Here is a 21,624-nt window from a genome sequence, read left to right as displayed (position 1 = left end):
CACTTTCTGCGTTTTTCTTTCTTTCTTGACTTTTTTTTTATGCAAGACTGACGTCACTCCTTAATTACATTCATGTATTTCAGGGAGACACCAAACAGTGACAGAGTAACTGCACAGCACCATAAAAGAAAGAAAGCAGATGTAGGAGGAAACTCACAGAGACAGTTTTAATGCAGCCTGTTTATTTACTGAGTTACATTCGATATCACACAACTCTTATCTTGTGTTTGTAAAGCTATAAAGATTTCACACTCAAAAAAAAAAAAAACAGTCTGAGGTTAACACAGCAGGCAGCATGGTTCATTTATCAAACAACATCTGCAGTTACTGATACTGTGGAAAATATCATTTGTCTGAAAATATAATTAATTCTCGATGGCAGTAAGACTGAGGGCAGTGAATCATTCATGAAGTCCTGAAAGTGATGAAGTGTTGTCTGACAGACTTCTTCTTTTTTTTTTACAGTTCACAGAAATTCATCAGAAATCGTCCCAGTTTGCACACAGCTCCACCGAGTCCTCAGGATAAAGAGCACATGCGCTGCTTTCCAGAGGATGCTTAACCTGAAAAACAGTGTAACGGGAACAAAAAGGAAGAATCACTCTGACATGTAAAGCAGATTTTGAGTCACTGCAATAAGAGTTATCATCAGCATAAAGGCAAACTGAACATGTCTTACTGTGGGAACAACTGGGGGGGTTAAAGTTCTTTTACAAAGTCCGTCCCAGTTAAAACCTTCAAACCACCTGAAGAAAGACAAAATATCATAACCTATAAAACCTGAACAGGAAGCCTGGACATAGAATATTTCTCCGGCGTGATAAATCTGTCATCTTACTTGTGCTTCTGAATGTCCTTGGCCCCGTTTCTCTGGCTGCCCAGTCTCTCTGAGGGATTGCTCCTTGGTGACGGAAAGAGAAAAAGAGCACACCAATAAATAAGCTATGAATTAATAATCACATTCTCTCCTTCAAGAGGTGGCAAAGCAGCCCGGCTTGTGGCCAATACACCTGCATTGTTTCTTAATTTGCTCCTATCTGTTATTTCTGGCGAGGCTGGAAGACGGAAAAATGAAACAATATCCATGAAAGGTGGGTGGAGGTTTTTATGTGTGAAAAAGCACTTAAACAATAAAACTGTAGTTTGCCCTCACATTGTGTTTCATTGTGTTTAGTGGGTTATTTTTGCACCTGCACAGTTTCTTTATGAGACTGGAGGCACTTTTGCTGATAGATTTCGGGAAGTCGATCTGATCGATGCCACGAATGGTTGCAGTGAGAATCTTCACTGGATCAGAGGCGCTGAATGGGAGCCTGGAGAGGAAGATAGGAGCCCATCAAGATAACTTCTATCTCACAAGTGGAGAAAGGAGCTTTAAAAAGCGAGGTGGCAAAAAAACGGCGAAGCTTACCCACCACTCAGAAGTTCAAACACAAAAACACCCAGAGACCAGCAGTCTGCAGAAATACTGTGGCCTTTGTTCAAGATGATCTCAGGTGGCATGTAGCCCAGTGTACCGCAGAACGTCCAGGTTTTCTTCCCCACCTCAACCCTCTTCAGACATCTGGAGCCAATCTAACAGCAGGCAGATATCACGTTTACAGTCAGCGCTTGTAAAATTCACTGGAGGAAACGAGGACTTATGCTTGTAAGCAGTTGTACTACCAGCTTGGCGTAGCCGTGCTCATCCAGGATGACATTTTCAGGCTTGACGTCTCTATAGACGACACCCTGGCAGTGAAGAAAGGTCAAGGCCTCGACAACACAAGCCGTGTAGAACTTTGTGCTGCATTCGTTTAAAAATCCTCTGCAACATAATGGAGGAGTGTAGATTGAAGCATCACAGCATACAAAATGTTGTTGACACATCAGACCCAGCTCAGACTTACATTTTCACTGTGATGAAAATGTGACTAAAAACACAGTGGGACCATAAATATTTATTATTTATTATTATTAACCTTTATTTAACCAGGTGAGTCCCATTGAGATTTCAGATCTCTTTTACAAGGGAGCCCTGGCCAGTATTTACTCAGTATGATGAAAAAAAATGTGTCTTAAACATCTATTTGCATACTTACTTATCCTTGAGTAGACTAGACAAATCCCCACCAAGGCAAGCTTCTGTCAACACATATAGATTCTCGGCATCTCCAAAGGTTTTATGCAACCTGTGGTCAATAAAAATACATGTTAGATCTTTTTTCCACCATTACCATACATCACCAAGATAATCCTGACTAGAAGGACACACACCTGACTATGAATGGACACTGGGCCTCCATTAGGATGCGACCTTCTCTCAGGATGTGCTCTCGCTGACCGTTGCTGAGGATCAACATCTTCTTCAGGACTCTCATGGCAAAAAGACACTTGGTGTTGCTCTTTAGTTGCACCTGACAAAGGGGGAAATCAATGCGTTACATTATAGAAACATGGAATCTAAATGAAGCAGCAGCAGCAGCAGCACCGAGGCTTGTGTCATTATGTGTAAGCGTCTGTAGGATCAACTCTTACCAGGTCTACGTGACCAAACTCCCCTACTCCCAAAGTACAAATAATCTGAAAATCTCTTAAGGTGGAAGATGGCAGGAGGGCAGGATCCAAGTCTGATCTGCACACAAGAAGAAAAAAGCAAAGGTGAGTTGGTATTTTGTTGTTTTCTGTAGCTGCAAATAGAAACTGCGTGGTGATGCTCCTCACTCGACTTTGGAGTCATTGTTTTGCTGAACTTCTTGACGGCAGTCAAATGTCAACCCATCAATAATGTCCTTGAAGCTCCTGAAACAGAGAAGCAAAGCGAAGAGTCACCAGATTTCTAAAAAAGAAAATCACCTCATGACCAAATTAGAGGGAAGTGTTGCAGCAGAATCAGTTACATTCTTAATTCGTAGTTCATTTTATTAACACAAAATATCCACTTACTCTCTGTCTATTACCAGGCATGTAACATCGCCAGCGGCTATCACGTTCACAGTTCGAATGTCCTCTCTACAGACACAGTCAAGAGAGTCTCATTAGTAAAATGATGCCTGTCAATGCAAAGAATAAAATATTAAAAGAAGAAAATCGTGCTGATGCATATTATAAGTTTTAATGCCACTTATCAAGTGCTGTTTTCATAAGAGCTGCTCAACAATGTGCATAATTTCCTCTTCAGCATCCTCAAAAAGTGTATTATTTCCTTTGTACCCCCACAGAGCGTTTTCTCCAAACCACTGCCTCTCAGACAGCTTATTGAGGACTATTTGCTCCTCCTGCCCCGGCTTCTTGTCTGTCACTTTCACCTGGCAAAATTCAAAAGACAGAGGAAATGAAAGTGAGGTAATGATGACGAGCAATGCAGGAAAGTCAATTATCATCATCATAGAGTAATTTCTAAAGCTACTGTGACATTTTGTCCTCCACAGTCTAAATCTTTTTCACCGAAAGCCTCATTTCATCTGTGCGGCAGGCAGAGAGCATAAAACTTTACCTGGCCTTTGCTAATGATATAAAACGTGTCTCCTGTGGCCCCCTGTCGAATGATGTAGTCACCGTTAGTGTAATGCGTCTGCGGAAGACAGATGACAAACGGTGGGAAATAATTTAAAAAGAGAATAACCGGCTTTAGAAACAAAGAAAAAAGTAATTTTGAAGTGATCATTGCTCCTGTTTTTGTTACACAGATGCCACACAAAGAAGCATGAAAATAGAAAATGTTGAAACTGTTCTTCTGCCTGCATGCATAATCTACTGGCTGGATTCTGTTTGAACACTGAGCGATGGTTTTACAATATTGTGCTTCACGTTTTAGAGAGTTAAGCTGTACCTCCTCCATGAGATCAGACATTCTCATGATGACATCCTCTGGCAATGACTGCAGGAAGGGAAGGCTGCACACAGGTAAAAGAGAAGAAAGATATCCACAGCTGCAGGTTTGATAGATTTCTTTTTTTTCCCCTATAGTTTGCAGGTGCGCGAACATATGCAGAAACATCATGTTGATATTGTGTTCAGTGTTAGAGGCCTAAACGCAGCATTACGGGGACTGACGAACAAATGACCCCTGTGATATTACCCGAATACAAAGCAGCTTTCCGCGCCCGCTCCGTGTCAAATCAAGTGTATCGGTGTGGTGTTCACCTGCTAAGCAACTCCACTGAATGAGAAAGGCGGTTGAGACCACATTGCATAAGTACGGTCTGGTAGCTCTTGCGGTCAATAACCCACAGCTTGCTGTCCGTTTGTGCTGCGGATCAAAAGACAGAGGCAGAGGAAGCGGTAAAGGTTGTGTCAGTGACACTAGAGCTCAAGTGGAAATACTTTGAAGAATCTCAAATATACTCTCTCAGACATGCTCTCTGTGATGGATGCCGACGTACAATTCAAAAGCATCTACAGCTGAAAGAGCAAGCGGCAGAATTGAATTAGAAATGTTTACCTTGCAGAATAAACAGAAATGTGGGGCCTTGTTTGTCTTACCGAGGACGTTTAATATAAATCTAATCTAATTTCCTTGGCCGAATTACCCTTTTTCTTTATAATAGAGCTTGAAAGAGGGTGTTGTAAATTAATAATGACCCATATTGATTGGTTCACAGAGGCTTCCTGCAAATAGAAGTAAATGTCCGTCTAGACAGTCTAATTAGACCCAACATCTGATAATATGGTGCAGCCCTGATATCTCAGTTACACTATTTGGATATACCCCATAGGTTTCCACTTCACCACCGCATGCAGTTTATGACAACTGGCTTTGATTTCCGTCTGCTGCACTAGATATTTCTGAAAAGTAAAACACTGAAGGAAGACTTTCTGACATTTTCTTTTTATCTTGTCTCAAGCTAAATTTCCAGCACCTGATGATGACGCCCTGTTTTCAGCAGCTCCTTTATAACTGTCACAATGAAAGGGACCATACAAGCAGAGGCCTTATTTATGGTCTCAGATGGCCACACGGAGAAAAAGAAAAAGTAATTTCAGGTCAGGAAGGAGATAAACGCAGTAGGCCCTGAACAGATCCAAAGGGAAGGGCCGACAGAAATGGACATGGAACAAAGGACAGCCGACTGCCAGCAAGAGCCGAGCATTGTTACTAGAGAGCAGACAAATAGTATAGGACAGTAAATTGGAAAGGCTGACTGGTGGGAAGATAAAGAAAGCAGGATAAAAAGGGAATGGGATGCTTAGGGACCAAACACGGCAAATAAACTGATTTTTCAATTTAAACTGATCCTGGCCATTTCCACAGCCTATTTATTTGTGAAACCAGGTCAGATGCACGTGGCGATGGCTGAGGAAGTTTTCCCATAGGACTCTGTGATCAGATGCTAGAAGGAAATTATAGCACAGTTTGTGTCTTCTGAGGTAAATGTTTACACTACAACGTGTACGTGATAGGTCTCATTCAGGGGCCACTGAATTCAGACTTTTTTTTTTTTTTTTTTTTAGAAAATGTTATTTGTAAATACTTGTGAAAATTCACATAATGCATGTTGGATCACAGGCAGGAGACATGGCACTCAGGCAGCTGGGTTATGCAGTGAAGTGAAAAATGTTTTAAATTCACCACATCTCTGAGAAAAAGCATTTGAAGCTGCAGTGTTGTCTAAGATCTCGAAATGTCTTTGATTTTAAATTCAACAGCGTCTTCTGTCTTAGACCACTGCCAGGAATCCGCCCGCTTGTGATATTCTCCTAAACAAGAATTATTTATATCCCCACCAAATCAAAATTAATCACACAAGAAACTCCATCAGCGCTTCCGGTTGACGTCCCTCCAGTGATATATGAATGCAGTTATAAAACCAAGAGGCCAACACAATGCTATGATACCTGAGACAGAGTAGGTGTGGGTGCAATTGTAGAGGAGTGCCAGCTCTCCAAACATTTCTTCTGGTTCAACTGTGAGCAGCTTCAGTCCGTCTTTCGTCACATCCAGCCTCCCTTCTGTTAATAAACATACACTCAGTGAGGACACATAATACGCAGAAGAGTGATATGCATCTGTTTCTGTGCCAGATAATGTAAAGAGGCCGTCAAGAACCTTCGACTGTCTGAGATCTACTGCACAATCAAGAGATGTGCAATCATCATGTCAGTGACAGAGGACAGAGTGCAGCCACTCTCCATTAGCAGTCACATTACAAATGCAGCCAAGATTCTTCAGGACAATTGAGCACTGACGAACTCTGCAACCAGGGCAACGCAGAGCCTCTTTTCTCCCATTTCTCTAGGTTCAAGTTGACATTTCAACACAAAACGTCAATGTAGATCACTTGTTCTACCCCCAAGTGGCTTCTCTTTCCTTGCTCGAACTTGCAATTACCACATTATTGTGCTTAAGAGCAGATTATCGAATCAAATTGTGAGCCAGCAGCAGGGAAATTGAAAAATAAAGACATGATAAAACAAGTAATTTCATCAGGCTGTTCTTGTGTGGAAACATTAATAAATTCTCTCAAGTATGATTAATGTTAGCAGTTGTAGGAAGAAAATGATTTACCTTCTAAAACATAAGCCTGAGCCCCGACGGTCCCCTCCTGAATGACATAACAGCCTTGATTGATGGTGCTGCGATACATACAGGTTATGATGGCTCTGATTTCTCCTTCATCAAGGTTCTGCAACAAGTCATTTTTCAGAAACGCTGCCTGAATCAGCCTCTGAGACCTGTGAAGGTAGGACACGGACGCAACATTTAAGGACAACTTATTAAACACCTTGAAGGCAGTGTCATAGGCTACAGTGTTAGAAATATGTGTTAATTATGAGTCATGTGGAAAGCAGACAGTGAGCTTGAAACATTGCAGGTCACATTTTTCAGGGTGCAGGAGGTAGAAACCAAGGGAACACTGTGTGCTCTTACTCCTGGCTTTTGTCACAGCTTCTGTGTGAAACCATGGCAAGGGTCACGGGGTCCGGACTGAAGGGCTCAGAGATGACCGTTGTCCTTTTGGCTGTGTGGTCGTCTTCAGTCAGAGCTGAGCAAGCTAGAGGGAAAAATAAGTCAGAGCTTAGAGTCAGGTTTAAGGCTCCTGCTACCTGTCGGTGCTTTAAAATATGACACATGAAAGCATCATGCTGTGCCGCCCACCTGCACCGGCTGCAGAGGGTCCTGGGAGGGAGATGGTGGTTCGGTACCGATCCAGCTCCTCCTGCAGTCTCCGAATGAGTTCATCCTTTGTATCCAACTCCAACTCTAACTCGTCTATCAGCGTGTCCCGCTGGCGAAGCTCCTCAATCTTTAGTTGCAGGGCAAATTGGAGGTCCCTAAGTGTACCCATTACCTGCAGGTGACAGAACAGTGAGATATATCTCTTTCTACACAAACACACAAACATAGAGTGGGTGCAACTACACTAAATGTATGGTTTCTGTCTGATTTTAAAATGCAATCTTTTTTCCCAGCTTTGCATCTCTGCATGTTTTCCTATGATTACCTGTATCAATAACAACGTAAACATGGAATCAGTAGGATTCTACTTCAGAACACACAGGGGTGTTTTCTGCATTTTATAGACTACATATCCTCAATATAGGTTGCGTAATTGCTTGTTATGTAGCGATAGATAGATCGATAGATAGATAGATAGATAGACAGATAGACAGATAGATAGATAGATAGACAGATAGATAGATAGATAGATAGACAGATAGATAGACAGATAGACAGACAGATAGATAGATAGATAGATAGATAGATAGATAGATAGATAGATAGATATCAACCCAATTTCAGTGACACAGTTTTTATGCAATAAAAAAAGAAGACTATAATAAATATATCTATGAGCAACCAGTAGTTTATATTATGTGGTTTCTAAGAGGTAACATACATTCAATATTCTGTGCATTCTAGTCTGTTTATCACTGTGTATGTCTTTTTCTCCCACATCCAAATGAAAAAAAATAAACCAAGGACACCTAAGAAAGCTGCGAGATAATAAAGAACCAGAAAGCAGAAGTGCTAAGATTATACAAACAATGTTATTATAAACTCAGTACAGTCCCACACTAAAGTCCCAACAGAAAAAAAATATAAAATTAAAAATAAGATAAAAATGAGTCTCAGGCGTGTCTCATGCTATAGCCTACGCAGTGATAAAAGCCTTTGCTGCTACAGGATGTTATGTCTCTATTAGGCTGTTTGTCACCATAAATGATGCTGTGTGCTGAAAAGAAATATGATGATCATAATTATAACGCCGGGCGGGATTTCACACCACGCACAAAAGATCACTTACCACACGCAGGCGTGGTGGGAGTCTGTCTCACTTACTTGTCCTGGATAAGTGTGTCCTGGTTTGGCAGCAGCCAGTCCATCCGACAGGTGCAGCTTCCCTCTGTAGCTGCCCAACTGGAGGACGCTCCTCTGTCGCTCGGGGCTGGACAGGGCTGGGCACCGACAGCAGGCAATCACATGACCGCCACAGTGGAGACCAAACCGGGAGGGCGTAATGAGAAATGCATGGACTGGATCCCAACTGGGTCAGAGGGTCCTTGGGGTATTTTCTGAGTCCCTCTGGGGGATAAGTGGGTATCCGGCAAAGTGAGCACTGAACATTAATCATTTTACTCCCGAATGAACACGTGAACGAGATTAAAGGCTGGCTGTGCGCATCGATCACAGGTGGACTCATCCTCTCTGTGTGTTTCCAGGATCTGCAGGCAGGAGAGGGGCTCTCCTAATGGTTTGTATCCTGATTTGGACATAACTGTAGAGACAGTTAATTTTCAGTGACCTTAACACTCACTGTGGCCGTGATGTGTATTTAATACAAGTCAAGACAAGTCAGCTGTATTTATATTACACACTTAAAGCGCAGCCAAAGTGCTTTCCGGTAGGTTAGAAAAATAAGATTGGGGTTACGAATTGATTTAACAAGTTAAAATATTGAGGTTAAGACTCTACGGTGTTATTTATGATGTGAAATCACTGGAGTAATTTAAATATTAAGGGTTAAACCCCTACAAGGAGGATGTAAAATAGGATACAACTTTACCTAATCATAATAAATATTAAGGCTAAGACCTTACAGTATTCTCAATCATGAAAAGCAACCAAACTAATTGAAATGTTCAGGCTAAGACCCTATAGTAATATTAATTATGGAGGCTAGTCTGACTAATTTAGAACTAAAGTTGCAGGCCGAACAAAGATACATAAAAATCCAACAGTTCCCTATATTGCCAGTGAGAAAGCTTATTTTTTCTCCTTTTTTCCCCTTTAAGATTTTAACATGTATTAGGTTCATTAAAAACTAAATTATCTGTACAATTGTGTGAAGACATCAATCACAGTGGCTATGAAATTTAAAAAATGCTAAAACTAGTTGTGATGAACGTCACACTGACTTATTTCTCCATAATGAATAGAAAACAGAAAATCAAGTCACAAGGCCCACAAATTTGTTCAACATGACACAGGCAAAGATAACCTTTTGCAATTTTTTTTAATCGGTGTGTAATCCCATAAAAAACGAAACTATAACCTAGGATTTTTAATAATAATATGACTAATAGCTCTATCCTTTTTTTGCCTTTTAATATTTAATTAAGCTGGGGCCATTCCAAGTAGGACAGAGAAAATAATTTGCCGCTGTCTTCGGTGCTGTCCTCAGCTGCAGTACCACTCTCCAGCCGGGGAGTGGCGGCAGTGTGCACATGAGATCAGTGCGCAGCTGCCGCAGAAGAAGATGGACTGTTAACGAGAGAAGAACCCCGGTGCTTATCGCTAACTAACAAAGTGGCATTGCTTTCGGTAGATTTTATCACTCAGCCTTCTGAACGCACAGTGTGGTTTTGTTATATTGAGCCAAAAATGATTCTCACAGTGAAACCGCTTCAAGGAAAAGAGTGCAGCGTCCAGGTAAGTGAAGCACCGCCGAGCTAGCTAACGGCCAATTGTGATCTCCACTATGCTAACTTAGCATCGGCTAGGAGCTCCCCCGGTAGCGGTTGTCATGTCACATGCTGAGCTACCTGTGGGGAAAGCGACCGTGCGTATGATTCTTGGATGTAAAAACGAGTTGTCAAACACCACACAATTTAGCTTAAATGACTTACTTGTAGAGACACATCTTCTCCCTACGTACTGTAGCTAGCTTGCTAGCCGCTTCCATGGGAAACGAACTGTAAACCCTCCAAGTGTCAAGACAACTTTATTGTCATCCTGAGTCAACACACAAAGTAAATAGTGGAATAACATTATATTCCTCTCAGGACCAATACAAACAGGTATTATTATAGGTCAGAAAACGCGTATCATTAAGACAGAACACGTATCATAAATGAATTGTACATATATGCACTTAAAATACTCAATGACTTTATACTATAGACAAAATAAGTAATAAACATAGCTAAAAAATGTTCACTGGTCTCTGTTGTGAATAGAAGCTAATAAATAATACTTGAAAAGGCCTAAACTATATTCTAAAGGATGTAACGTGAACAGACTTTCTCTGTCCCTTCTCTCCTCTAACTTGCCACTTTAGCCTCAGCAGCTGGCTGGGAGCTCTCTTAAGTCCTTATTTGGTGACTTTGTAGAAAAGGGAAGTCACTTGGCAATTGCGTCAATAAGTCAGTCTCCTAGGAAAATGTTTTGGTTAGGCCAGCGCAGTGTAACCTAAAAACACAAGTGGCATGAGCTGTTGTCATCAGTTTGTGACGTCATTTGTTTACTGTGGACTAGTCCTAGCCCCAGTGTGTGCCTCTTGTGTTTTACAGTAATATCGTTACAACGTGAGGCACAAACTGCGGGTATACCAGGCCACATACATGTAGAAACACCCACAGCACACTCCGCTGAATAAAGGGAGAGTGGCAACTTTATCAGTGTAGTGTGTGTGTGTGTGTGTCTACCACAATTGTTTTTTTTTTTTTTTGTGTGATCAGTATGCTGCTGAATTGGTCTGATGTTTTTTTTGTGGTTCATTCAATAACAGATAATACTGCCTGTAATCTCTAGCACAGGCAGTTTTTAAGCAATCAATACATGTATCAGATAGGCAGACATTCCTCAAACCAAACACAACTTTGTATTCAGCAGAGATGTAACTCTAACCTCTGCTTTTAAACAGTCGATGATCAAAACTATGTTTTCTTTCCAAACTTTGCTCTAAAAATAAAATAGTGTCCACCCACACTGTAACTGCCCTCCACAGACTATCTTTACAGCATTTTTCAGAATTTGTTTTTAAGTTACTAAAAAGTCACTGTTTGAATTTTAGAGAAAAAGTGTATCTAAGATGCCATCACCAAGAACTGATTCAAATTGTCACTTGTGTATGTACATTTTTTTCTTAATCACTTTGCAAAGTTTAAAGTAAGAATTGAGGTTGTTTACAATGTGCTTACTCTCTTGTGCTGTGTACTTCGATCATGAGTGTGGCTTCATGCTTGTGTTGTTAATCTCCCAGGTGACTGAAGACGAAAAGGTCTCCACAGTGAAGGAACTTGTGTCTGAACGTCTCAATATTCCAGCAAACCAGCAGCGGTTACTCTACAAAGGGAAAGCTCTTGCAGGTACATTTTCCAGCAGTCAAGTATTTTGCATAACTGTAATTGTTAGATCCACCACTTATCTTCTATGTGCTTTAAACGTTTGCATTTTTAATTATGGCATATTATATTGCCTTGCCGCAGATGAACACAGACTGAGTGATTACTCCATTGGGCCAGATGCTAAATTGAATCTGGTAATCCGTCCTGTGGGAGAGAGGACTGGAGCTTCAGGGATGGCTGCCGGCAGCAGCGGTGGCAGCAGCAGCACACAGGGAGGAGTGTGGCAGACTGTGTCCACTATACTTGCCAGACACTTCAGTCCAGCAGATGCAGCTAAAGTTCACGAACAGCTTATTAAGGTATTTAAATACAACATCTTTTGCAACCTGGCATTGTAATCTGATAAAAGCTAAATGTTTGCTTGAGCATCCAGACAAGTGGACAGTTATAGATATTTACAGTTGTTGAATAGCACAATGTTCTCATGCATTGCTGGAGTATATAATATATATAATGGATGATAAATGGACATGTGGTGGTGAGGACAAAATTATTTCATATCTGAAAATGTGAAAATATGAATATTTGACAATATTCTTCCAACTGACACCTTTCATGATTTTGAGAAAGTTGGTTTAGTAACTCTTGAGTGTGTTATACCTGATTTAAGAGACAATAAGTGTAGCTTGGTTCCAGAAAGAGACTTGGCTTACACTCAGGGTGCGCTAACTTCCTCCTTGGCAAGTTTGCTTTAACAAAACCAGAGTTTTTATTGGTTTCCTCCCCTGCTGGGCCTTAGGGAACTATCTGGCTCACAGTTTAATTTCTTCATTCACACAATCCATATCAAAGCACATATCAAGTTTACTCTGGGAAGAGATCAAAATCCCTGCTGGATAGTTTTAGTTTGTTACCAAAGACCCATCTTCACTGACGTTACCACTGTTGTGATCATTTGGTCATCAGATATGACACCCTGTGGAGTAATTGTCAGATGAAGTGCTTCTTTATGGCTTTGTGATTCTGAGGACATTAAGACAACTTTAAGACTTTCAGTCGGTACTAAAACACTTACCGTACATGAATGTAGTAACGGCTGTTTAAAAAGGCTTTAGGCACATAAAACTGAATAATCGTTTTTGATATTGTGACTGGTAGGACTGATGGAACATTTCTTTCATAGTTATATTACATTTGAGAATATGTGAATATAGCTGAGTGATGGTTATTGTAGTGCAGCTACAGTAAGATTTAAAAAACTGGAATAATGTCGTTTAAAGGGACGTTTTTGAATAAAGCCTGCATACAGTCCCTATTCATTTTGACAGCATTTCAGTTCCAATGTTTTTCATTTGCAGCATGTTTAAATATAGTAATTAAATGCATTTGATCAATATTTCAAAATGAATAATAGGGGGTCATAAACCTAAACTTGGTTTCAACTTTGATGCATTTTCATCATTAAAATCATTATTACTGAGTAGGATTATCACAAACACAGGTCCCTAAAAAACTACTTTACATCTGTTTGATTCCTTTTTCTGTTCTTACTAGCACTTTGCCGCAGTCGGGTTACAATTGGGTAAATATATTAAAACATGTAATCTAATATACAGTAGGATTGCAGCACTACTTCATATATTTAAGAAATTCAATTCTGCTAAATAATGTCTGGACAATGCTGAATAAAATATAATAGTGTTAACTTATTGACTGTTTTCTCCATTCCAGAGCAGGCTTCCACCTTTCTATCTGCAGTAGATTAAAATCGATGGTCTGTTCTTTATTTACTCATTTTCAATGTGTTTTTTCCCCCTTTAATCACACATGCATGTGAACTTAGAGTTCACTGAACTAACTCTGATCTGCTCTTCTGGAATCAAAACCTTTTGAGTTTCTCATCTCGGGATTATCAACTCAGAGTTCAGTTATCTGTAGAGTTTGTAATGGGTCGCTCATCCTTTGCCTCTTGTCCTGTCTCGTTTAAATGCTGCTCTTCAGTTTAAAGACTGCATCTTCCCATTTCCCATTTTAGTCATTACACATCGTAACAGGCTATTAAGCCCCCAAACATTTCAGCGTCTCAGCCAAACACAGCCAAGACATTCATTAGTCCAAACCCAGAGGAAACTGCAAGTTTATCATTTAAGGCTCTGCATGTCCGACAGTTCAATATGTTGGTCATTTAATAGTGTTCAGGCAAGGCTTGTGAAGTCGTAAAATTGGTAATTATCGTGTGATAATGATATTTTTATCAAATAGTACCGGTCACGGGTGGTCTTTGGATCAATAGAGTATGTCATTTGAACTAGACAAGAAGAACAACACACCAGTAGAACCCACAACACACTGTGAATATGGAAAGCCAGCAACCAACATAAACATGCCAAATGTGCAAATACTTCTTATGGAACCTGTAAATAGAAGTCATATGAATATTTTCAACCCTAATTGATACTCTGTTAAACATTGTTCATCATGCATTGAAGTGAAACCTCACAGCTCATACAGTTAGTGTAATTATCTTAAGATTCATTCCAACTTACCACGGGTATAACTTGGCTGTTTCATGGCAACTTTTTGGTGATAAACTTGGAAATCTTTGATTGAGTCAGTTAAGGTGTGCTGTTTATGCACCATTAGTTTTAGTCAGTGTGAGACAACACCTCGTCTGAGTGAGAGTCACTGGCCGAGTGATCCAGCTACTACATTTGTAAACTGTCAGAGACGGTATGGGGTCAGATTTATCTTTTGTTGCCATTTGAAACTGCAAATATTTGAAATTTCCTGGTTTAGCTTTAGGTCTGCATTGACCTGGACTACAACTAATAAAAATAGTTATCCCTCCCATCCTCAATGCCTTGTTAATAAGTGAACAATTTCCCCTCACATATAACATGCTTAAAACAAATGTAGTCAAATATTTTACTTTGCTGATTTGCAATGTTTTTTTTTTTCTTCCAGGACTATGAACGTTCACTTCGACAGCTGAGCCTTGATGACATTGAGCGTTTGGCGGGAAGACTTCTTCACCCAGAGGGCGAGGGAATGGACACCTCATACATGGACTAAGATTGCCTTGTTTAAAACCGCTTTTTCTGATTGTTTTTTTTAAAAGAAGCGCTCAATGCTTGGAGATGCATACAGTGTTTAGCGTGTGAGGCCGTGGAAAATACAATATCAGTTTTCTTGCAAAGAGCCCCTGGTGTGTGCCTAATCAGTGGCCAAATGAACATGGATTACACGGACTGTTGATTATCTCAGCAATAGGGCTTTCTTGTCCATGTACAAAGGACTTGGATAAGAAAACATGGCCACTTTGAACTGGCCCTTGTTTTTGATGGCACAGTAATGACTCAAGACCTGATCACATAATATATGAATACAAAGGAATCCATTTATGCTGTTGTTTTCACATGATCTCTGGCTGCTATGAATCCCAGGGGACACTAACTTCTACTGGAGGGTATTTATTAGTAATGTCTGTGTTGAATGGTGACAGGGTGTTTTCTGTTAACCAAATGTGAGAAGGTAATACATGTTTTATCCCGTAACTTACTGATGGCCATTGTATGATTTGTAAATATTGTGTTTATATATACAGACATTAAAACACAGAAAAAAATACATGTTTCCTCTTGTGTTGTGTACTGATATATTTATTTTATGCTACAAAGTCTCAAAAGTGATAAAGGCTGTTGGTGATTTTTTTTTTAAGCTTTTTGCATGAAACTTGTGGTTAGAAGAAAACGAAAAAGGATGTTTCATATGGAGGAACTTCGGAAGGCGGGGCCAAACGCTGGATTGTTTTGTGTGAGCCAATCAGACAACAGGAAAGCTCATGAGTCATATTTTATGACCAATCAGATTGAGAGAGTAAATCAGTACCGCCTACGAAGTGGACGACGGTCTGTGTCTTGTGCTGCTAATTTTGGATAAGTTAGGGTAAAATGCCGTGTTTCTGACGCCTTTCTACAAAGTATGAAGGACGGACAAGTTGGATAAGAAGGGGTTTTTTGTTGAACACCGATAAGGTCAGAATGGAGCATCTGTTTCTCAAGCGGCAAAGCTAGCGTTAGCACAAAGCTAGCAGTTCTGCACTTCCTGCCGTTACCAATTAGCTTTAGCAAGCTAGCGTTAGCAGATGTTATCGAGTCTCTCGGCCTCTGATGCTACAGTTTGTCGACATTTAACTCATACCTGGTGTCAGTGCGGTTCCTGATAACTAATAGCCATTTTTCATATTAAAATCCTTCTTTAAGCTAGTGTGTGTGATCCAGGATGCATCGGCTCGGTGTTGCTGTAACTGGTCCTGGGGCGTTACTCCCCTCTCATCAGGACCACTTTTCCATTGGCGAAGCGACTTGGAATCAGCCAGCTTCAGTCTACTTAGACTTTTATCAGCAGTATTTGCTTAAAACGCGTTAGATCTTTAGAGTCACCTCCGTTACGCTGCTTTACTTCCTATGTGTCAATTCCTGCTTGTTTTCTTTTCCCTATTTAGTAAAAGTGGTCAGTCTGTTGCCAGGATGGAAACTCTGATTCCCACCATCAACCGGCTGCAGGAAGTCTTTCTCACTGTGGGCGCAGAGGTCATACAGCTACCTCAGATAGTCGTGGTTGGATCTCAGGTCAGCCCTTAAATAATAAAATAAAATTAATGACCTCACCATTGTCTGCAGTTTAACTTTACCTCAATGCCACTGCTTGCTTTAACTGAAGTTCAGATCTCTAAACATTGTGTTAATAGTTGTAATTTCTTAAATCAGAAACTAAAGTATTCTGAAGGGCATGTTCCTACTTGAGATAAACTTTGCAGGTGACTGTATCAGAGTTGAATTGCTCTCATTGTGTGCCACAACAGAGCAGTGGAAAAAGCTCTGTGCTGGAGAGCCTGGTTGGACGAGACTTCTTGCCTCGAGGATCAGGAATAGTCACAAGACGACCCCTGGTGTTGCAGCTGATTAATGTTGCCCCTCCACAGGAGAGACTGAAGATTGAGAATGGTAACCAAATATGAATCTGCTAATGTTATTGTGTTTCAGAGTGAAGTTGAATAAAACATTCTTTTCCACACACAATCAAGTTTTGAAAGTTAGGCTATGGGAAGTGTCAGCAGTTTTTAAGAAAGACCTGAGTTTTGTTATTTCTGTCTATGCATGGCGACTCTTTGCTATAGTTTGTGCTTGCTTAGCACTGAGGCATGACACTGTCACTAACTGTTTTGAACTGCTGTTCCTCGTAGGTCCTTGATCTCCCTTTGCTAACATACAGTCTTTCTTCCTCTTCTTCTTCCTTACTTTTTCAGGAAATGGGGTAAAACAAAATGCCCAAAACAGCTACCCAGGTCTCTTTATATTTGCTCTGCATGGACTTTTCTTTGTTTCAGTCACATCATTTCTTTTGTGAACTCTCACAGACATTTTTTGTTTGTTAACATCTTCATGTGTCCCGCATTATATATGAGTGAATTTGTAATATTTTGGGTTCCCATTGTGTCTCCCGAAGTTGTAATTTTGTCTGAATTTTCTGTGGAATGACTTGCACTCACTCTTTTTTTGGTCAGGTGTCAAGGCTGAAGAATGGGGTACATTCCTGCACTGCAAGAACCAGGTATATTTATCTCAAAGATTCAAATGATGTGCTTTTGTCCTGTATTATGTAGGGTGTTTAGGTGATGCATCATTCTCTCACATTGTCGACAGATCTTTGCAGATTTTCAGGAAATTCGTCGGGAAATTGAAGCAGAGACTGAACGCAGCTCAGGAGACAATAAGGTGAGAAAAAGCTTTGATGTAAACTTAGTGATACCTTAAGTTTAGGTGTTTACATTGGACTCATGATTTTTTGTCTTTCTTATTTTCATATCTTCTAGGGAATCAGTCCTGAGCCAATATATCTGAAGATTTTCTCCCCCAAAGTCCTTAATCTCACTCTCGTTGATTTACCCGGAATTACTAAGGTAAAGTGAGCCACTTGATGAGGGTGCTGATTTTGTTTTAATTGTGCAAACACATTGGCACAAAACAATCATTAATGCTGATTGAATTGCATATCTGTAATCATCACAGTTTCACAGCAGCGCAGCATCTGTGCTGTGGTGACTGTAACACCGGCTGCTTATTGTTGTTGCCTCAGGTTCCTGTTGGAGACCAGCCAGAGGACATTGAGGCTCAAGTGCAAGAGATGATCTTGTCCTTCATCTCCAATCCAAACTCCCTCATCCTTGCAGTGTCCCCTGCCAACTCTGACTTGGCCACCTCTGATGCACTGAAATTGGCTCGTGAGGTTGATCCAGATGGTAGGACATTTTGTATACAGCCACTTCTTCTCCTCAGATTTCATCCTAATTTTGTTTCCTATCTCGCTGTGCTTATTACATAACAGGCTTCAAGTAGAAGTGCATTTTAAATTATTAAATGTGCAGGGAGACTGTATTATAATTATACTCAAGTCATTTCAGGCTATTGAGGCTGTTAGTCTTTACAGTTAACAGCATCATGATAGTTAATGGTTGCTTGGAAAATTAATGGTGCTGTCATGATGCATTCTGAAAAATAGCTGGATCAATGAGAGTGTGCCTGTAATAATTGGTCGGGATGTTGCCAGTATGACCTAGAAATGTCTGTTGTGGAGAAGGATATCTGTTTCTGTGCCCAAATGTTGCCCTGCTAGCTTTAAATCCCGTCCTGTCAGCAACATGTCACTGGTTTGTCTTCTGTTATGTCCTACTATGCAATTTCCTGCTAACTTTGCCAGTATGAAAGATGACTAAATGATCTGTGAATGCTGTGCTTGTGTGTCTGTCAGGTCGTCGAACATTGCTGGTTGTCAGTAAGCTGGACCTGATGGATGCAGGGACTGATGCGCTGGAGGTCCTTCTTGGCCGAGTCATTCCAGTCAGGCTCGGGATTATCGGGGTGGTTAACAGGTTTGAAATAATGAACTTCTTACTTTTGGTGATCTAAGCCCGGTCTTCTTTCATTTAAGAGATGCAATGTTTTTAGTTTTATATTAAAGTGGTTATTTTTTTTTTTTTGTTCTTTTGTCTTACTCAACTCCCATTCATTGTTGTTGTTCCTTGTAGGAGCCAGCACGACATCAATACCCAAAAGAGCCTGGAGGATTCAATGAAGGATGAGCAGGCCTTCCTGCAGCGCCACTACCCTTCGCTCGCGTCCCGTGCTGGCTCACGCTATCTGGCCAAAACTCTCAGCAGACTGCTCATGCACCACATCCGGGACTGCCTGCCAGACCTCAAAGCCCGAGTGACTGTTCTGAGTTCTCAGTACCAGGCACGGCTCAACAGCTATGGGCAGCCAGTAGAGGACCACAGCGCCACTCTGCTGCAGATTGTCACCAAGTTTGCCAGTGATTATTGCAACACCATAGAGGGCACAGCCAGGCACATACAAACCTCAGAGCTGTGAGTCTGACTTCACTGTTGTAGCCTCTTTATTATAATATGCATTTTGAGGATGATAGCACACAGCTTTTGTTTCATGCTTTAGTAAACTGTCTCAAACTTTCTTACAATGTTCCTATATTTCATTCAGTAGCTGCTGCACAACTCAGCATTTTACTTATATTGGTGCACAGTGTCATGAGGGTAATGTCCTCAGGGTAATGTAAGTGTAAATTGAAGTAGTATCAGCATCTTCTGTTGGCACTTTCATCTCCACAGCTCTCTTATCACTATGCGATTAATTCATGTAAATATGTGAGAAGCAGATATTGACCTTTTTTGGTTGACTGCATTTAATTTTAGCACAATTAACATTGCCGACACACAGCACTAAGAAACAGCACTGGTGTCACAGCTGAACTCATCTCTTCTGCAGCTGTGGAGGTGCTCGGATCTGTTACATATTCCATGAGACCTTTGGCCGCACTTTGCAGTCCATCGACCCCCTGGGAGGACTGACCGATCTTGATATCCTCACTGCCATCCGCAATGCCACAGTAAGCTTTTCTTCACCTCTGTTTGTGTTGTTTATTAAATACTAATTCCTCTCATTTGGGAAAATAGCATGTAAATAGCAAAGCTGGTGTGTGAGTGTTTATATTTGTGTGTGTGATTTGCCCTGCAGGGTCCACGGCCGGCGCTTTTTGTGCCCGAGGTATCCTTTGAGCTGCTGGTGAAGCGGCAAATTAAGCGTCTAGAGGAGCCCAGTATGCGCTGTGTGGAGCTCGTTCACGAGGAGCTGCAGAGGATCATCCAGCACTGCTCCTCCTTCAGCACTCAGGTTAGCCGAGAGATGGTGAAGCACTTTACATTTCACGGATTTTGCAAAACAGTGCTGCATTATTTATGGCAGCAGCATTTTAACAATGTATGTCTTTGTGTTTTCAAGGAGCTTCTACGATTTCCCAAACTGCATGATTCGATTGTGGAAGTAGTGACAGGGTTGTTGAGGAAGCGCTTGCCGATTACTAATGAAATGGTAATCCACAGCTCAGCTAAGATGATCTTTCATATTTATTATTATAGCCTACAGCCAAGACCTTTTAACTGTCTGGAGTGTTTGTTTCTGTGTTTTTCCTTTTAGGTACACAATTTAGTAGCAATAGAGCTTGCCTACATCAACACAAAGCATCCAGACTTCACAGATGCAGCGCAGGTCTCAGCATCTGTCAACAGTCAGCAGGTAGTTGTTTGCACCTTACAGCAAATACTAAGATTTGTCATTTACTCTGTGAGGGTAAACAGCAGAAGCTGTGTTCTGTAAAGCCTTAACCATTATGTTTCACATCTAAACATTACAGTCCCTCTCAAAGTTTTTAGTGGAATTCCAGGCTCAGCCAAAATTGCTTTCACCCTCTGACATCCACGTTTTTTTTTACTCACAGGCAGAAGCCCTTGACGGAGGAAAGCGCTGGAAGAATGAGAAGGTTGCAGAAGACAAAGCCCCAGCCACAGGCTTTGGCAGCCCCAGCAAAGGCCAGGCCATTAACCTCCTTGACACAGTGAGTGGTGGGATTAGTAGTAGAACTAAACACTTAGGAGTTAATTTATTGCCGGCTATCAAGATTTTACTTTGCCCCTCTCTGCCAGGCGGTGCCTGTATCCCGCAAGCTGAGTACGAGGGAACAGAGGGACTGTGAGGTCATCCAGCGTCTCATCAAGTGCTACTTCCTCATTGTCCGCAAAAGCATCCAAGACAGGTTTGACTGCAACAATTCCAGAGGAGCCGAAGGCACCCTCTCTCCCTGGTTTCTATTGTGAAGCTCGCTTGTTGTTATTGATAACGATTTTCTAACTTTAGCAACTTTCTTGGGACTGTGTGTCTGCAGTGTGCCCAAGACAGTGATGCATTTTCTGGTGAACCATGTGAAAGAGCATCTGCAGAGCGAGCTGGTGGGTCAGCTTTACAAACAGCCACTGCTGCAGGAGCTGCTCATTGAGTCACAGGACACGGCACAGCAGCGGACTGAGGTTGCTCAGATGCTTGAGGTAAAATTGGATGATGCTTTTGTTCTCTGAATAGGTTCTGAACATCATGAACAGCAAGTAATTTCTCTTTTTCTTTTATCTCTCATTTAAAGGCCAGCAATTTTACCAGCCTCTCTCCCGTTTTTCTTTTTCAGGCGCTTAAAAAAGCCAATAACATCATCTCTGAGATCCGGGAGACCCATCTGTGGTAGCCAGAGGAAAGTTCCCTTGTCAAAGGACAGTTTGAGAGAATGAGTGTACAGTCGTATGAAAAGGTTTGGGCACCCCTGATCATTTCAAGGTTTTTCTTTATAAATCATTGGTTGTTCGGATCAGCAATTTCAGTTAAATATATCTTATAGCAGACAAACACAGTGATCGTTGAGAAGTGAAATGAAGTTTATAGGATTTACAGAAAGTGTGCAATAATTACTTAAAATTAAGTAGGCAGGTGCATAAATTTGGGAACCCTTGTTGTTTTATTGATTTGAATACCTTTTGCACTAATTATTGGAACACAAAATTTGTTTGGTAAGCTCATTGACCCTTGACCTACATACACAGGTGAAGCCAATCATGAGAAAGGGTATTTAAGGTGGCCAGTTGCAAGTTGTTCTCCTCTTTGCATCTTCTCTGAAGAGTGGCAACATGGGAGCCTTAAAACAACTGTCAGATGACCTGAAAACAAAGATTGTTCAACA

General features: G+C 41.0%; 3 protein-coding genes across 5 annotated transcripts; 2 read left to right on the top strand and 1 right to left on the bottom strand.

Moving 5' to 3' along the window:
• Positions 1-217: 217 nt before the first annotated feature.
• Positions 218-7,268, bottom strand: prkg1l (protein kinase cGMP-dependent 1, like). Its single transcript, XM_008288646.1, has 19 exons — positions 7,079-7,268; positions 6,851-6,974; positions 6,488-6,654; positions 5,818-5,931; positions 4,126-4,231; positions 3,812-3,875; positions 3,476-3,553; positions 3,193-3,287; positions 2,926-2,991; positions 2,704-2,781; positions 2,518-2,614; positions 2,257-2,396; positions 2,082-2,171; positions 1,666-1,807; positions 1,412-1,575; positions 1,191-1,313; positions 839-901; positions 680-746; positions 218-563 (listed from the first exon to the last, which is right to left on the bottom strand). Exons 1-19 carry the CDS (start codon positions 7,266-7,268, stop codon positions 480-482), a joined length of 2,052 nt encoding a protein of 683 aa, XP_008286868.1. The 3' UTR covers positions 218-479.
• A 2,395-nt stretch (positions 7,269-9,663) lies between these two features.
• Positions 9,664-15,117, top strand: ubl4a (ubiquitin like 4A). Its single transcript, XM_008288645.1, has 4 exons — positions 9,664-9,853; positions 11,406-11,511; positions 11,632-11,849; positions 14,455-15,117. Exons 1-4 carry the CDS (start codon positions 9,806-9,808, stop codon positions 14,560-14,562), a joined length of 480 nt encoding a protein of 159 aa, XP_008286867.1. The 5' UTR covers positions 9,664-9,805; the 3' UTR covers positions 14,563-15,117.
• A 286-nt stretch (positions 15,118-15,403) lies between these two features.
• LOC103362318 (dynamin-1-like protein) lies at positions 15,404-21,156 on the top strand. Of its 3 annotated transcripts, XM_008288644.1 has the most exons (18): positions 15,404-15,524; positions 15,995-16,121; positions 16,355-16,496; positions 16,799-16,837; positions 17,057-17,103; positions 17,196-17,267; positions 17,366-17,452; positions 17,629-17,791; positions 18,301-18,421; positions 18,578-18,916; positions 19,332-19,452; positions 19,581-19,736; positions 19,845-19,934; positions 20,040-20,138; positions 20,341-20,457; positions 20,546-20,655; positions 20,785-20,944; positions 21,079-21,156. In XM_008288644.1, the coding sequence occupies exons 2-18, from the start codon at positions 16,020-16,022 to the stop codon at positions 21,133-21,135; spliced, it is 2,022 nt and encodes a 673-aa protein (XP_008286866.1). In that variant the 5' UTR covers positions 15,404-15,524; positions 15,995-16,019; the 3' UTR covers positions 21,136-21,156. The 3 variants fall into 3 exon arrangements, with proteins under 3 accessions (XP_008286866.1, XP_008286864.1, XP_008286865.1); XM_008288642.1 differs by lacking the exon at positions 15,404-15,524 and having other exon boundaries at positions 15,854-16,121; XM_008288643.1 differs by lacking the exons at positions 15,404-15,524; positions 16,799-16,837 and having other exon boundaries at positions 15,854-16,121.
• The last annotated feature ends 468 nt before the right edge of the window (positions 21,157-21,624 follow it).

Source organism: Stegastes partitus, unplaced genomic scaffold, assembly GCF_000690725.1.
Source record: "Stegastes partitus isolate 25-593 unplaced genomic scaffold, Stegastes_partitus-1.0.2 Scaffold568, whole genome shotgun sequence".
NCBI classification, from domain to species: Eukaryota; Metazoa; Chordata; class Actinopteri; family Pomacentridae; genus Stegastes; species Stegastes partitus.
Note: the sequence above shows the minus strand (reverse complement) of the source record. Positions and strands in the feature narration are given on the sequence as shown.

Excerpts from the sequence above, each read along its gene's own strand:
- prkg1l (XM_008288646.1), bottom strand. The coding sequence starts at position 7,268 with ATGGGTACACTTAGGGACCTCCAATTTGCCCTGCAACTAAAGATTGAG. Across the intron at positions 3,288-3,475 it reads ATATCATTAGCAAAGGCCAG|GTGAAAGTGACAGACAAGAA; the intron begins GTAAAGTTTTAT and ends GAATTTTGCCAG. Across the intron at positions 2,782-2,925 it reads TGCCTGGTAATAGACAGAGA|GAGCTTCAAGGACATTATTG; the intron begins GTAAGTGGATAT and ends TCTCTGTTTCAG.
- ubl4a (XM_008288645.1), top strand. The coding sequence starts at position 9,806 with ATGATTCTCACAGTGAAACCGCTTCAAGGAAAAGAGTGCAGCGTCCAG. Across the intron at positions 9,854-11,405 it reads GAAAAGAGTGCAGCGTCCAG|GTGACTGAAGACGAAAAGGT; the intron begins GTAAGTGAAGCA and ends TTAATCTCCCAG. Across the intron at positions 11,850-14,454 it reads TTCACGAACAGCTTATTAAG|GACTATGAACGTTCACTTCG; the intron begins GTATTTAAATAC and ends TTTTTCTTCCAG.
- LOC103362318 (XM_008288642.1), top strand. The coding sequence starts at position 15,957 with ATGTGTCAATTCCTGCTTGTTTTCTTTTCCCTATTTAGTAAAAGTGGT. Across the intron at positions 16,122-16,354 it reads TAGTCGTGGTTGGATCTCAG|AGCAGTGGAAAAAGCTCTGT; the intron begins GTCAGCCCTTAA and ends GTGCCACAACAG. Across the intron at positions 17,104-17,195 it reads TCCTGCACTGCAAGAACCAG|ATCTTTGCAGATTTTCAGGA; the intron begins GTATATTTATCT and ends CATTGTCGACAG.